General features: G+C 44.3%; 1 protein-coding gene and 1 non-coding gene across 4 annotated transcripts in view; both read right to left on the bottom strand.

Moving 5' to 3' along the window:
- The window catches only part of XPO7 (exportin 7), an 83,839-nt gene extending 73,551 nt beyond the window's left edge, over positions 1-10,288 (bottom strand). For 2 of the 3 annotated variants that reach the window (XM_032950507.2, XM_032950509.2), the window contains exons 1-6: positions 10,180-10,288; positions 6,368-6,514; positions 4,631-4,724; positions 3,070-3,236; positions 2,832-2,897; positions 2,625-2,729 (exon numbers count right to left, since the gene is read on the bottom strand). In XM_032950507.2, the coding sequence (XP_032806398.1) occupies positions 2,625-2,729; positions 2,832-2,897; positions 3,070-3,236; positions 4,631-4,724; positions 6,368-6,514; positions 10,180-10,197 (597 nt within the window). In that variant the 5' untranslated portion in view covers positions 10,198-10,288. Of the gene's footprint in view, positions 1-2,624; positions 2,730-2,831; positions 2,898-3,069; positions 3,237-4,630; positions 4,725-6,367; positions 6,515-8,726; positions 9,949-10,179 lie in introns of those variants that run through there. The other variant, XM_032950508.2, reaches the window with a different exon arrangement.
- A 4,620-nt stretch (positions 10,289-14,908) lies between these two features.
- On the bottom strand, positions 14,909-15,016 carry LOC116940765 (U6 spliceosomal RNA). The gene has a single exon (XR_004402589.1). It is a non-coding gene; the product is annotated as a U6 spliceosomal RNA (small nuclear RNA).

The following is a 15,016-nucleotide window of genomic DNA, read 5'->3' as shown; positions in this document are numbered from 1 at the left end:
GTGTTTATCTTTTTGTTTATAGTTCCCAGCATGCATCTATCTGCTTCATTGTGGACTGTTCAGCTTTTGTTTGGATACGCATTCTAGAGTATAGTTCGGAGTAAAGTCAGCATTCAGTGATTTGTGATTTTTTTTTATAATTACCAAAAATGATTAAGACCAGAACCAGAATAATAATGGTGCTGTGTATACCTGCTTTCATCAATGCACTCCAAATAAAAAAATATAGCAGGTATTATGCTGTATGTTTTAATAAACTTGCAGTGTAATCAAAGTCCGTTTTAACATCTGTTATTGCACACAGTATAAAATAAGAGCAATTCGAATGTTTGTATGTTTTATAACCTAATTGATTTTTACTGTTTGCAGTTCAAATTTAAATACAATACACCTGGCAGAGATGAATGCACGTTATTGTTCTCGGCAAGTATGTAATTTTCTGTCACTGAAGTTCATGCTTTGTTATGAACACTTATCAAGCTATGGATGACAATCAAATTTCCTGTTTGGATATGCATTCTTTATATGCAGATATGTAACACAAGCAGTAAAACACTTTAATTAGAAATGTTAACTTTAAAGTAACATATTTTGAGCAAATATTATTTAATGCCTTATTAAAGACTTTCACAGCAAGGTTAAGAGAGATTATGCGTTAGTTATGTTCGTCTGTAATGTAGGGTGGGGGTGGGTGGCTGCGGTTTGGACTCTCATAAAGATGATCCAATATTAATGAAACATTCTTATAAAGTTGCCCTGCAATTATGGACTAACCAAACTGAAATATAGCCACATTGATTAAGAATCGCAATATATTAAAACATGCAAATACATATTGTCCTAACAGCTACCCTTCAGCTTCCACAATGTTAAATCAAATCCTTCCCAAGACAAAAAAAAACTTGGCATTAATTACATAATTGAGGCATAGCCATGCTTCCTAACTTGTTTAAACATTCATTAGGTGTATTTTGCTACTAATATTACCAGGACATATAGCCATGTTTTATTTCTGTACATGTAGAGTTAGGCTTCTGTTTGTTGGTTTGTGAAAGCTTTTTTAGCCAAATGTATTTTAATTAATTTTGACTTAAAGCTTTTGTGACAGCAGGAATTCATATTCTTTGGTTCTTTTGGTAAAGTCACGTAGATAGATCTACGTGATTTTACCAGCTAGATCTATGTGATTTTTACCAAAAGATAGATCTACGTGACTTTACCATAAAGGAAATAAATAAATAATGGCGTTTGATATTCGGCCTTTTCCAGATCTCAGTGAAATAATTGGAAAATTAAAGACAAGCCACAGTGCGACTGTGGCCATGCAACACAAACGATGGACCACAAAGCAAACCACTCTAGTCCGCACTTCTTCAGCGGAGGAATAGTAAGATGACACAAACGCTTTCCTGAAGCCCTTTTGTGGTGAGCAGACCTCGACATTAGCATTCAGCTCTTGAATATTTCCATACGCAAGACGTTAAATAATGTGCATGATATATAGTTGAGAAATGTTTCCTTTATCAGACTTGTTCATGTGGTTGGTTGATCTTCACAGTTTTCGTTATTGTGTTCCGAATGACCTTGTGAATAGTTTATAGGCAGGTGATGAAGGCCTAACAGGTCTATAATTCATCAAGTCAGTTTTATCACCCTTTTTGAATGGAAGAACGATTGAGGCACCATTAAATGATTGATATCATTTCAAAAGTTTACAAAAATAGAGCAGCTACAATGAGACTGCATGAAGAAATTAACAAAATACATTCTTTTCAAATATGGACTCAGAGCCGTACATTGGCCAAAGTTATTCACATTGAACATATAGGATGATTCCAAAATTGGATTGTAGAAATAAAGAAACAAAAACACAGAGAAAATATAACACCCAATAGAAATTAACTGCACGAAAAGAGCGTATCTATTACCTATTTCCCCTGGAATATCCCTTGAGGTGGAAGATTTTATTTGCCAGTGCACAGGCTGTCAAATTCCACGATTAATAAACAGGGCAGCAGAGTTGGGCTCAAGGTAAATACGAGAAAAACGAAAAAGTTATGTTCATCAAGTTCACAAAATGATGGAATACATCGGTTTCAGGGAGAATGGAAAACACATCGCGGTACATATACCTAGGGTAGTTATTGAAGGAGAACCAGGACCAACATGATGAAACAAAGGAGGTGGACAAGTGTAGGTTGGAGTGCATTCGAAAAAAACTCAAAACATAACGCAACATACCAATGTGAGCGAAGAAAAAAATATATCAACAATTGCATTTCACCTGCCACGGACTAGAGACATTGACAAAAACTCAAACATGAGCAAAGAAGCATGGAGAGATTACAAGTGAGAGACAGAAAGAGGAACATGCAGATCAGAGATAAAATGCACATTAGACATCTTGATAATTGTAAAGAAAGTATGCGGGTCCGAGCGGGACATGTCACGAGAAGGGATTGTGCCCGACAGTCAATGCTGATGATGGAGGGAAAGTAAAAGCAGATGGAGCAATTGAATACATTTGTGTGCAAAAGAAGCTAGGTGGATCATTGCATCGGTAGACTGTGAGAAAAGAACGCAGCACGGGAGGGCCTTCATCCCAACTTGTAAACACCACTCACCTCTCTGAGCAGTGTGCAGGAGAGGGTGAAAATTTCATACAACGAAACGTCTCGAAACGAAGATGCAATTTTACGATGTTTCGTTATTGGTCGCGTTGTGTCCGCCTACAGAAAGAAAAACAATTAGGCTGAACAAATTTCCAATTACTCAATTAATGAAATATTCTATTGCAAATAAAACCGTTAACCAAGCGCATCATTACGTACTTGATTCATCTCGCTGACCAGTTCCGAAAGGATCATCGCTCCAATCATGCAGTGTTCTACACTACCCTGTAAGCAAGAAATAAATGTCTTAAAAACATTTTGATACATGCTGTTTCACGCACCACACACTCAAAAGAGGCAGTTTGTAAATTCAGAACAACACACTGGGCATGCAACGAAAGTAAGGCGTTGTCTGCAGGAGGGCATCCCGGCTGCCCCATAAATTCCGCTCGGTCACCTGCAGGAATTTGGTGACGTCGGTGATGACGTTTCGCACAACGAACTCGTCCTTGTCGCAGTCGAACCAGCCGAGCTTAGTGATACGTGCGTACAGCTGGATGAGCGCCTGCGTCACGAAGGAGACAAGCTTGGGCCGCGACGCCAGGTATGACAGCACGTAGTTTCCTGCCACACACGGCCAATGGGAGAGGGACGTCAGCGCCTTGAGACGATGCAATGGGCACGCGCAGTATTGTACACGTGTGTACAAAAAGTGCACATGTATGGCCTCGTTGTAATCCAGTGCTGAATCAGGGCCTCCCAGCAGCCATGCACATCATGAGGGTTATTTTACCGTATTTCACCACACTCATATGCAGGCTGCTGAAGGCTTGGAACATACTTCCAAACAATGGAATTTGTTGCATTGCCCTCCACTGAAAAAGTAGCCCCGCAGCAGCCTACAACACCTGTTTTTGTGCATGATTGTCACCCGCCCAAGCTCTATGCAGGCTCGAACCTGCTTAGCTTCTCAGCTGAAATAATAAATGGCATGTATTTCTTCAGGGAGAATTTAAAACCCAATATATTAGGAGCATGAAATCAAAATGTTAAAACAAGTGTAAAGTCAGTAACATTTTAAGCAACTTCAAGATGATATAAAATTGGGTTATGCTGCATACCACAATGTTAACTTTCAGGTTGACTTCAACTTACATCTATAAATAACTAGCTTTACTACCCGGCTTCGCCCGGGACTTGGATTCACCACGCCTGGCCGCCTTTGTCTCCCCAGTGGTGATGTTCACACACCACACCTGTTACTCGTTTGAGACTGAGTCGACCTAGGGGAGGCCCAGGACCGGTTCAAATAATCGTCACCGGTGGTGGCCATGAGCGGGAATCGAACTCGGGTCGCCGGGTTCGTAGCGCAGCGTGCTAACCACAACACTACCGCTCCCCACACACACACACACGTGTGCGCGCATCCATAGGTACACATACACGCGCTTGCTGCAGATACCCAACTGTCAGGGTGCGTACGGCAGTAAACAACTCAAACAATAAACCAATGCTGCGTGAAGAACGCCTTAGACCTGCAACACATTTGTATGGCACTTTACTCACGGAAGGTTGGGGGGGGGGGGATGTGTGACATCAGCAGGCACACTGCGTAACGCTTCCGCATGCGGGTGACATCACAGATGTAACGTCACAGCTCACTTGCCGTGCAAAATATATACATTATTGTACCCCCCCCCCCCCAAGAAAAATACACAAGTCTATTTTTTTACTTTTTGCATGGTGTACAGTCTGGAAACTACCCACATGCCAAATTTCAAGTTTGTTGCATGTCGGGAAGTATGCAAAACATTTCTAACAGACACATTCACAAATTATATATAAAGATAAATGTTACAAAAGAACAACACTGACTTAAATCCATTGTGTTAATTTTAAACGTGAACTTAGCTTTTGGGGAAAGTCCAACATATTATGCAAGGTGTGAAAGTACAACATGCAAACATTCTCTGTCCAGGTTTCAAGCAACATAACTCGCAGTTAGAACTTCTACTTACGAATGTCGACTCTCTGTTCCAGGGGAAGGGGATTGTTTGTCCGTGAGATCAGCTTGGAGAGACATGTAGCTGCGAGTAACTGGGCATATGAAGACTATAGGATAAAACCACAAACACAAAAGCAATCATTTAAACAGATAGAACAAAAAAAGGAATACTTAGGCACTTCATTTATTATCAAAAATTTCGCAACTCACTACCTCTGCTCTACACCAAGGCCCAGAGGTCCGTTACTGCCGGGTGTCATTTCTCTGTAGCAGCCCCCGCCGTCTGGAACGCCACCCCCGCTGCACATTCACAGCAGCGTTTAATCTACACTGGCTTTTAAGAGACACTTAAAGTCCCAGGCGACATTGAGTTTGTCTCAACAGTCAAGGACGTTTGTGTCTGTCAAATAGTGCATTTTATAAACTGCATTATTGCCACGTCGAGAAGTTAGCATATCATATTGCACAACTCAAGAAGAAATGATCATGTTCGACTCAAGAGCTTTCTGGTGTTTTAAATTTCCCTGCTATTAAAATGTGCATGCATGCATGCATAACATATTCAACTTTGCGGTTAAAAAGATAAAGGCAAAAGGTATCAAGGACCTCAATTAAAAAAATTCCAAACACGTAACAGGTGAATATCAAATTCACCGCAGGAACCAAGGGCCCAAAAGGGCTGTAACATGAACAAACATGATTAAGAGTAAATAAAACATTTGTTGATCGCATCAAGGGTGGATTATTTCAGAGCCACTGCTGCTGTTGAAATTCATCGAATTAACACTGAACTAAGGGGCACCTTAGCCTTGCAGATAAGACAGCGTGCAGAAATGAACTCGTGTGAATGCGCTATATTTTAACTAGAGAAACGTAAAATTAAGTTGTATTTTTAGAGGTTTACCCCAAATGACTGCATTCTAAAACATTAAACTACTTCATTGATACATTTATATTGATATCGGACACATTTCAACACAAAACAAGGCTTTCCAAATATCTTTGACAAACAGAAGTCTTTTCTAAATGTTTCACAATTTTTAAAGCAGCCACACAAGCAGTACCGGGGATGAATGTACTGCATCTTGCAAAAAATGCGAACAGATTGAGCAACCAGTGCCTTCAGTGTCGCAGCATCAGTGCATTACTCCAGGCCAGTGATGTCAGTACTCGGTGACACAACAGTTGGAACTGCACACATCTACTCAGAGATCTCACAGTTTGTGTGGGGATACATACAAATTTTGCTCTTAGTTGTTTTCAGTGTTATAAACCACATTTTAAGTGTGCTCGTGGTGGTAATTTTCAGCATATTCTTGCAGGGTTGGTAAGGGACCCTCGTGAAAATTGGACTTAAAGAAACAAGACAACTAAGTAATTAGACATTCACACCCCTTGTAAATCCACTGCTGGACGAAGGGCTCCCTACACCATCAACTTCCAAATAGGGAGGGGATTATGACTGAACAAGGGAGTTTTTTAAAAACTTGACCATGCTGGTCAGCATGAGTTGGTGAAAGGGGGGTGGCGGGCCCAGTACTGGTTTAAATATCACTCGCCACTGATGTTAGCCGTGATCATCACGGTTAGCAAAACTTAACTTTTTGGCGAAATACGTCATTAAATAGCAAGTGTATCATGCAGTGCCTCTTCACAAGCATTAAGGAACCATAAAGTAGGTAGAACAGATACACATCACAGAGACGTCACTTGTAGGGACTTTATGAGTAAGCAAATAAAAGTAACATACACTCCCTCTCTCCAGCAGCAGCTGGCACTGGCTGAGACATTCGGGGCTGTTGGTGAGGTCCACCAAGGCTTTCTCGGCCTGCACACGCTGGGATGTGTCCGTCGTCTCGTATAGCTGCTTGCACAGCAGCTCCAGCTGTGCTAGGCTCTGTCGAGAAGACAGAGTATATACAAGGGAGGAAGGCACCATGTCAATTACGAATTGTAATAATCACAGATCACAAAAATACTTACTTCTCTAAAATTGAACGTTTACTGTAAAGGCTTAAGCTTACCGTAACAAAGAGCTTTGAAATGTGTTTATTTTGCAAACAAATTAACTATGCATCCACAGTTTATGATTTTACTGTTACAATGCTATGGAGACCTTTCAGCCAAGCACAGGACATTTGCCAGTAACTTTGGCCATGATGGCCTCTTGACCAGGACCAGAGTAATGCACTAATCACAAAGCTCTGAAAGCATCACAGCAACGGCACATATCACGTTTGTTTTTCACATATTGCTGTTTATTTTTTATGAAACTTCCAGATTCTGCATTGAAACAATCGCACTTGGCACCTCCTTCAGATGAGAAAAACACAAGTTTTTAAAAGGACAGAACATCGATGATGAGAACGTGACTTTATAGAGCATTTTCATTCATTGCTTATACTAAATAACTCCATTAATTCTGAACACTTTTTACAGAATGTTATAAGGTCGTCACACGTTTTATATTTTCATGAAAACTACAATACCGCTAGAGAAAATTTGCCACAGCTTACCAGTATCCAATACTCAATATATTGGGCAATGATTGACATATAATGCTTTCAAAAAAAATATAATGCTCTATACATGGTTGTTAGTGCTTGCTTGCTACAATGCGAGTGCATGGGTGTAAGCACATGCACCTAACATGTGACCGTTGATATCGCATTTGCATATTTCCACACACATTTTTTTTAGTACAGTACAGTTAAATTGTTTAACAAAATGGCCAATCCCTTATTTTAGAATGGCATTCGTGTTTGTTTATTTGTTACATCTCATCCACTATATTACACAGTGCATGCATATTAGGTGCTTATCATTTCAGCATGGTATATGGTTCATCATGTCTGCAGCACTTCTTATGAGTAAACTTGTCCACAAGTGGCACATCATGACAGACAATTTAACCACAATTTCCTCTGACAAACAATTTGCACTAAGCTGCATGGGACTAATGATAAATGCATTAGTGTCTCGATTTTACCTGCACGCCTCAAAACCATAAAAAAACTGACCAATAATGATTAAATTGATCTTTCTCTGATAAGGAAGGTTGAATCTGAAGCTGGGATGGTTGGTTATTCAATCATCCTTCTAATGCGAGTGAACTTACAAAAGAGACCATCAAAATCAAAGCTAACAAGGTATAACACATTAAGCGTTAACACGTAGGTGTGAATGTAAGTGTTTGGTGCAATGATACGCTGCAATTCTAGATTTGAAGCTTTCGTGACTGCAAGGATCCATACTCTTTGGTTCTATTCGGTCAAGTCACGTATTTTGTACCTACGTGACTTTACCGAATAGAACCAAAGAGTATGGATACGCTGCAACTTTAGCAAATTCAAAACAAGCCTGATTATAAATGTAACAAAATTCAGACAGTTGAGATTCGTGGAAAACTGTTTCACAGGAAGTTTAATGTGAAATGTGTACCATTTAGAAAACACTTTAAAACATAAACAAGGTACAAACGTTCAACTGTGTACAAAAGCATTAAATATTCAATTCTTGCCACAATACTCGTTGAACATAATGCATTAACATTCTTAGAAGCAAAGCACCACTTGTTAAACGTTTCTACTCTATATACATTAGTAAACATGTCAACTCGGGTGAAAACACCCTCACGGATTTATCTTCATTACGGCAATATATATTGAAAAAGCATACAAATACCCACAGGTATACAGTATCGTGTCTTTGACCAAAAGTATCGGCGCTAAGCAGAGATGAGCCTGGATAGTGCTGAGATGGGTGACAGCCAAGCAAAACAGGTTGTTTAAGGTTGCGGGGTAACATGATGTGTAAGAGGACAGTGATGAGAGGGACTACTATGCCTCATGTCTATGCTCCCAACCTTCACAAACCTAAACTGACCGATACATTGGACGTTCAAATAACCCTACGACCTATATATTGTGCGGTCCGGCCTTCATCCAGTAGAGGACTGGAATAGGACTGTACATAGAGTACGTTTCCAAACAGGATTAAACGTAATATGCATGATAGGCTTTGAACAATAACAACAAAAAACGCCTCTAGAAACTATCGGTAACCTTGTGCTTTCTAGAAATATAGAACCCGGAAGAAAACGACTTTACCGGATGCGCCATTGCAGCCAAAAGCACATGTAAGGACGGAGCTGGGATTCCGGTCACGGCCGAACGTTGCCGACCTGACCGAGACTCGTTAACTCGTTGCACCGTAAACACTTGCGTGAGCACTGCTTACTGACCGCTAAAGCATGGATCAGTGATGCAGACGGTGGTTAACGTTGGGGGCCCCTGGTTGCACAGCAGCCCGCTGTCTGCTCAAGTTGTATCAGCCTCATGTTGTACAATTGCAAAACAACCTTCTTCCCCCACCCACCCACCCCCTTATTCTCGAGTCGAATTGATATGAATCTGCAGATGCTGCTACTGACCGGGGTCTCACTGACATCCACGCAGGCAGTCGCGTACAAAACCAAAGGCCATAGTTTTAACCTTGCAACTGCTAAAGTAAAGATACCCGCATACGCAAACACATGTATGTTATACACACGAGCGTTCACATGCGCACGGGCACAACCATGGATATAAGCCAATGCACAAGCGTAAACAGACCTTCCATCACAATAATGGGCACATACAAGCACAACACGGATAGATATACACACGCCCGCAGACGCCTGCATGAAAACGCATGCAGGCACACGCATACGTAAACACAAATGCACAAACTTGCAGCAACTGCAGTGAGGCGTAGAAGGGAGGCCCGAACATCAGAGCCTATCGTGCACTCGCATGACAGTTGGGGCTCGAGTACCTGAGATTGGTTTTCAATTGTTCACTCATTCATAACGCCGTTGCCGAAGATCGATGTTTAATAACTAGAAATCGACAATGCTATGCGGTTATTCTTGTTTATGATCAATACTGTACAGTGTGGTGGCGGCACAGTACAGACACCCGCACACGTGGATGGACGCAACCTCGCGGTTATCTTCCATCAGCTCCGGTCCACTGCTAACAACCACTCATCGCCGACCATTGCAAAGTTCAACGTAACCGAGGAAATGCGACCGACTAAACGCTCGCAAACAACGACAATGAGCAACTAATCATCACCACTGCCAGTGTTGACATATACTGTACCGACTCCCCCCCCCCCCGATAACCCACTTTCACCGAAGGCTCCAGACATCGTCAATTAACATCGGCATTTGCACGCCGAGGCGTAATTGCAACGGCGACTATAACGAGAACGACGAGAAGAATAAACGTCTTCTCACACGTAATCGGCCACCCTTGTGAACGCTGCACCTCTCCATCATCTTATTAACAACTACACATGGGGGGGGGAGCGGCTAACCGCGGCCGGCGTCGGAGCCGCGCCGCCGAGGGCGAGCTCGCCGATTGCCGAGGCAAACGTGCGAGGAGCGAAGGCGTCGATCGCTCGGTTAATCCAGGCGGAGCGAGCGGGCGGGGGGAAGGGATCTCGCTCCGCCCGCCCAAGTCTCTCGCCGAACCCCACGGCGGCGGCGGCTACTGCGACCGCCGCGACCCCCATTACCTGCTCGGGGTCGGCCATCTTTCCTCGCTCATGCCTGCGCGGGGACAAGCAACGCGCATGCGCGTGACGCCGCCGGTCACGTGATGTTGGGTAACGTCGGGACCTGTGGTTGGTTGGTGACGGTGGGGGGGGAGGTGTGGGGGGGGGACTCGCGACGGACGCGATCGGCGTGGTGGTGGGGGGGGGGCAACTCCAGCAGGCGGATTGGTGCAGAGCGCTGCGACGTTGAGGTCGCGCGTTGGGATTGGTGGTGGTTGGGGACCTCGAGGGGGTATCGTGAGCAACGCAAAGTTGTGTTCCGTTATCATTTGTTGAAGTTGTCAATATTTTTCGGGGACGTTGTGTACACAGTGCATTGTAATGTCAGCAGAAGGCACAAGACGCATTCGTCAATAACACTGCCTTAAAAGGAAATATATATCAAATATACGACGTTTCGGGCAACGGAAAATATATAACATCTTAAAATGTATATTTCAAGTTTTCAAGTTTCATTTATTAGGTATAGCCCTGTGAGCCATGCGGCTCTTAAGTCGGGTGCAACCGCAACAAACAAAATATGAATACAGAATATCTTAAAGCGACGACGGAATAAGAAAATAATGTCATGAGAACCCGCTGGGTTTTCTCCGATACCAAAGTACTATGCAAACCTCCCGGTTACGACCAAAGATTTGTCCATGAAGCCATCCAGATATACAAACATAGACACAACTTCAACCGAGAGGATGGTTTTAAATTGAGCAACTTTTGGAGAGATGTCATCAACCAAGTCAAACCTTAGCTGGCTTATAATTATACAGCCAATTACGTTTATACCAGTGGGTTGTACTCGCCCCCGTGCAGCGTGTCATCGCTCTCCCCCTGAACCCCCTGCAGCATAACAAAAGGTGGTTTAACGTGCAAGTACACCACCGCCTCCCCCTAAATCCCCTAAAGAATAACAAAAGGTGGTTTAACGTGCAAGTACACCACCGCCTCCCCCTGAACCCCCTGCAGAACAAAAGGCGGCTTAACTTAGCCGCTCCCCTCCCCACCCCTCCCCTCCCCACCTCTCCCCTCCCCACCCCTCCCCACCCCTCCCCTCCCCACCCCTCCCCACCCCTCCCCTCCCCACCCCTCCCCACCCCTCCCCTCCCCACCCCTCCCCACCCCACCCCTCCCCACCCCTCCCCTCCCCACCCCTCCCCTCCCCACCCCTCCCCTCCCCTCCCCACCCCTCCCCTTCCCTCCCCACCCCTCCCCACCCCTCCCCACCCCTCCCCACCCCTCCCCACCCCTCCCCACCCCTCCTCACCCACGTCCCTCCCTGACTCCTCCCCCCCCCTAAACCTGTATATAAACCCGTGTGTCCCAGAGCTGTTCACTTGACACAGCTGATTTTGCTGTGACTGTACCACCTGAAGACGGAAGCTTGTGTTTCCTCCGAAACGTCGTGATTTATTTAGTTGTTTTCATTTATTTTTATTTTACCTACGCGACTTTACCGAAAAAAACAAAGAGCATGAATCCTTGCAGTCACGAAAGCTTCAAATCTAGAATCCTGCAATAAACCAGCAAATATTCCACACACAAAAAAACGTATGAAAACACTGTGTGCAAAAATCACAATGTGGTGCAAGCCAACAACAACCATAAGACAATTCAGATTTACCATATGTTTTCGAATCACCAAAATAAAGCTATAAAAACAATGTAACAACAGTAATCATAGGAACTGTGATTTTAAATTTTACAATAAACGATATACATAACACGTACGACCAAACTTGCAACCATAGCTTGTAGCACAACACTTCCAGTGTATGATGTGTGAGTGAGTCAGCAGCAGCGTGAGTGTATGATGTGCGAGTCAGCGCACGATGTGTTAGCGCATGATGAGTGAATCAGTGTATGATGTGTGAATAAGTCAGCAGCAGCGTGAGTGTATGATGTGTGAGTCAGCGTACGATGTATTAGTCAGCGCATGATGAGTGAGTCAGTGTCATGATGTGTGAGCGAGTCAGCAGCAGCGTGAGTGTATGATGTGTGAGTCAGCGTATGATGTGTTAGTGAGTCAGTGGTGGCTTGAGTGAGTGTATGATGTATGAGTCAGCGCACAATGTGTTAGTCAGCGCATGATGAGTGAGTCAGCGTATGTGTGAGCGAGTCAGCGGCAGTGTGAGTGAGTGTATGATGTGCGAGTGAGCCAGCACACGATGAGTGAACCTGTGTATGATGAGTGAATGGGTCAGTGGTTGTGCGAGTGTATGATGTGTGAGTGAGTAAGCGCATGATGAGCGAGTCAGTGCATGATGTGTGAGTGAGTCAGCGCATGATGTGTGTGAGTCAGTGTATGATGTGTGAGTAAGTGTATGATGTGTCAGTGAGTCAGCGGCAGTGTGAGTGAGTGTATGATGTGTGAGTCAGTGTATGATGTGTGAGTGAGTCAGCGCATGGTGTGAGTGAGTCAGTGCATGGTGTGAGTGAGTCAGTGCATGGTGTGAGTGAGTCAGTGTATGATGTGTGAGTGAGTCAGTGCATGATGTGTGAGTGAGTCAGTGTATGATGTGTGAGTGAGTCAGTGTATGATGTGTGAGTGAGTCAGTGCATGATGTGTGAGTGAGTCAGTGTATGATGTGTGAGTGAGTCAGTGTATGATGTGTGAGTGAGTCAGTGCATGATGTGTGAGTGAGTCAGTGTATGATGTGTGAGTGAGTCAGTGTCGGCACCCTCCGCTTGCGCCGTCGGCCCGTCGCCCCCCCCCCCCGCTCCGTCGCCCCCCCCCCCGGCTCCGTCGCCCCCGGCTCCGTTGCCCCCCCCCGGCTCCGTCGCCCCCCCCCCGGTTCCGTCGCCCCCCCCCCCCGGCTCCGTCGCCTCCCCCCCCGGCTCCGTCGCCTCCCCCCCCGGCTCCGTCGCCCCCCCCCCGGGCTCCATCGCCCCCCCCCCGGCTCCGTCGCCCCCCCCACGGCTCCGTCGCCCCCCCCCCCCCAACTCCGTCGGCCTTTCTGTAGAGCTGTGTGCTATAAAAAGTCGCCAATTATGTTTTTTTTCAGTTTAAGGCAGCGTGATTGATGCATGTCTTGATTTGTTTAGTTGTCTGTGCTTCATATTCTTGTGCACCACTTGCCATTGCGAATAGTTACACTGTTACACGTTGCGACAAGAGGGTTTGGTTCGAGATTTAAGCATGATTCTGGAATACTCATTCATCAACCATGGGTTAATCCACTGCTGGATGAAGGCCGCCACCTCTCACGATGCTGCGATGTTAATAAATATCCACCTGGTGCCTGCACACCAGTTGGTTCTGGAATACTCATTAATCAAACATGGGTTAATCCACTGCCGAATGAAGGCTGCCACCTCTCACGATATGCGATGTTAATGATCCACCTGGTGCCTCCACACCAGCTGATTTTGTCGCTCCATCTCGATTTACAGGCTCTCTCGGGCGCCTTCCATTCCTTGACTTTCCAGCCACCTCTGCCATTGGAGAGGAATAATGAGAACGAATATCAAATATCATTCCTCCCTTGCCAGTAATTGACTACAAAAATCCATTTTTACCCACTGGATGTGAATGCGCTCATAACAAGCTCTTGACTCGAGGCCTAAATACAATGCTATTTAGAAACAACAATAAGAATGCCATTTGCCAAAACAGTTGAAATACAGTGCGTGTTTACACCATTGGAACCTCCTTTGCCAGTAGCAAAATATGATAATTGTTTTTATCCTTTTATCTGCCAACAAAACTGACACCTTTTTTACAAGGAGTCATCTTTGCATTGAACACAATACCTGCGGTCGGAATGCAAACAAAAACAACTCTGATAATGTATGTGGCACTGTTCTTGATATTGATTGGTCCACACCCGAGACAGCTTTCCTTTGAGCCTCGTCTCACATGGTGTTGGACCAGATGACGCCAAAAGGCGCACAACTCAAAGACAATGCACCATCAGAGTATGAGAGCTCGGGGTAAGAATTGCTTACAATCAATTTCAAGGACAGTGCATACATTATCAGAGTTATGTTTTTTGTTTGCATTCCGACCGCAGGTATTGTGGTCAATGCAAACATGACTCCTTGTAAAAAAAGGTGTCAGTTTTGTTGCCAGATAAAAGGGTAAAAAAACAATTATCACAGTACGTGCTGTTTAAGTATAAGGGGAGTCGGGTAAGGATACGGCTTTCGCCAAATGCATTAATCGTGACTTGAGAATATGTTTTATGTATATTTTTTTTATAAAAGATGACATTGAAATCGACCGCGTCGTTTGTAATTGGCCTTAATCTCTTTTCTTGTTGTGCGTCTTTCATAAGTCCCTGCAGGATGCAGTAAATGTGGTGACATTTGAAAAACATTAAATAAACAACGAATGTCCTCTTTATTGTCCTTGCAAAGCAATAGACATGGGGTCAAACTAAAGTGCCGTGATTGCTGTTATAATCAGAGCGTGGAGTGTGTGTGTAAGGGTATCACGTTTAAACTCAGGTCTCGCATTGTAAAGAAATAGACGTTTGACCTCCCCTTAGCTCTCATCTAGTTATAAATAAAGTACAGTGTATGAATGACAATCACGCGTTGCGTGTGCCAAGGCGCCACGAACCTGGCGACCCAAGTTCAATTCCTACTCGCGATCAATAACAGTGGCGAATTTTTGAACCGGTCCTGGACCTCCCCTTGGTCGATTCAGCCTGAAATGGGTACCTGGTGCTGTGCGTAAACATCTCCACTAGGGAGACAAAAACAACAACGCTTCACGAATGTTGCGTGCCATCCTTTGCGCAGGGGCCACGCTTCATCTTCTCTGTATCATTCCAATTTTAGTACAATTTTAGTACATGTGTAG

This window comes from Petromyzon marinus, chromosome 9 (assembly GCF_048934315.1).
Source record: "Petromyzon marinus isolate PM22_M1 ecotype Great Lakes invasive population chromosome 9, UKy_Petmar_22M1.pri1.0, whole genome shotgun sequence".
Taxonomy (NCBI): domain Eukaryota; kingdom Metazoa; phylum Chordata; class Hyperoartia; order Petromyzontiformes; family Petromyzontidae; genus Petromyzon; species Petromyzon marinus.
This window is presented reverse-complemented; position numbering and strand designations above follow the sequence as displayed.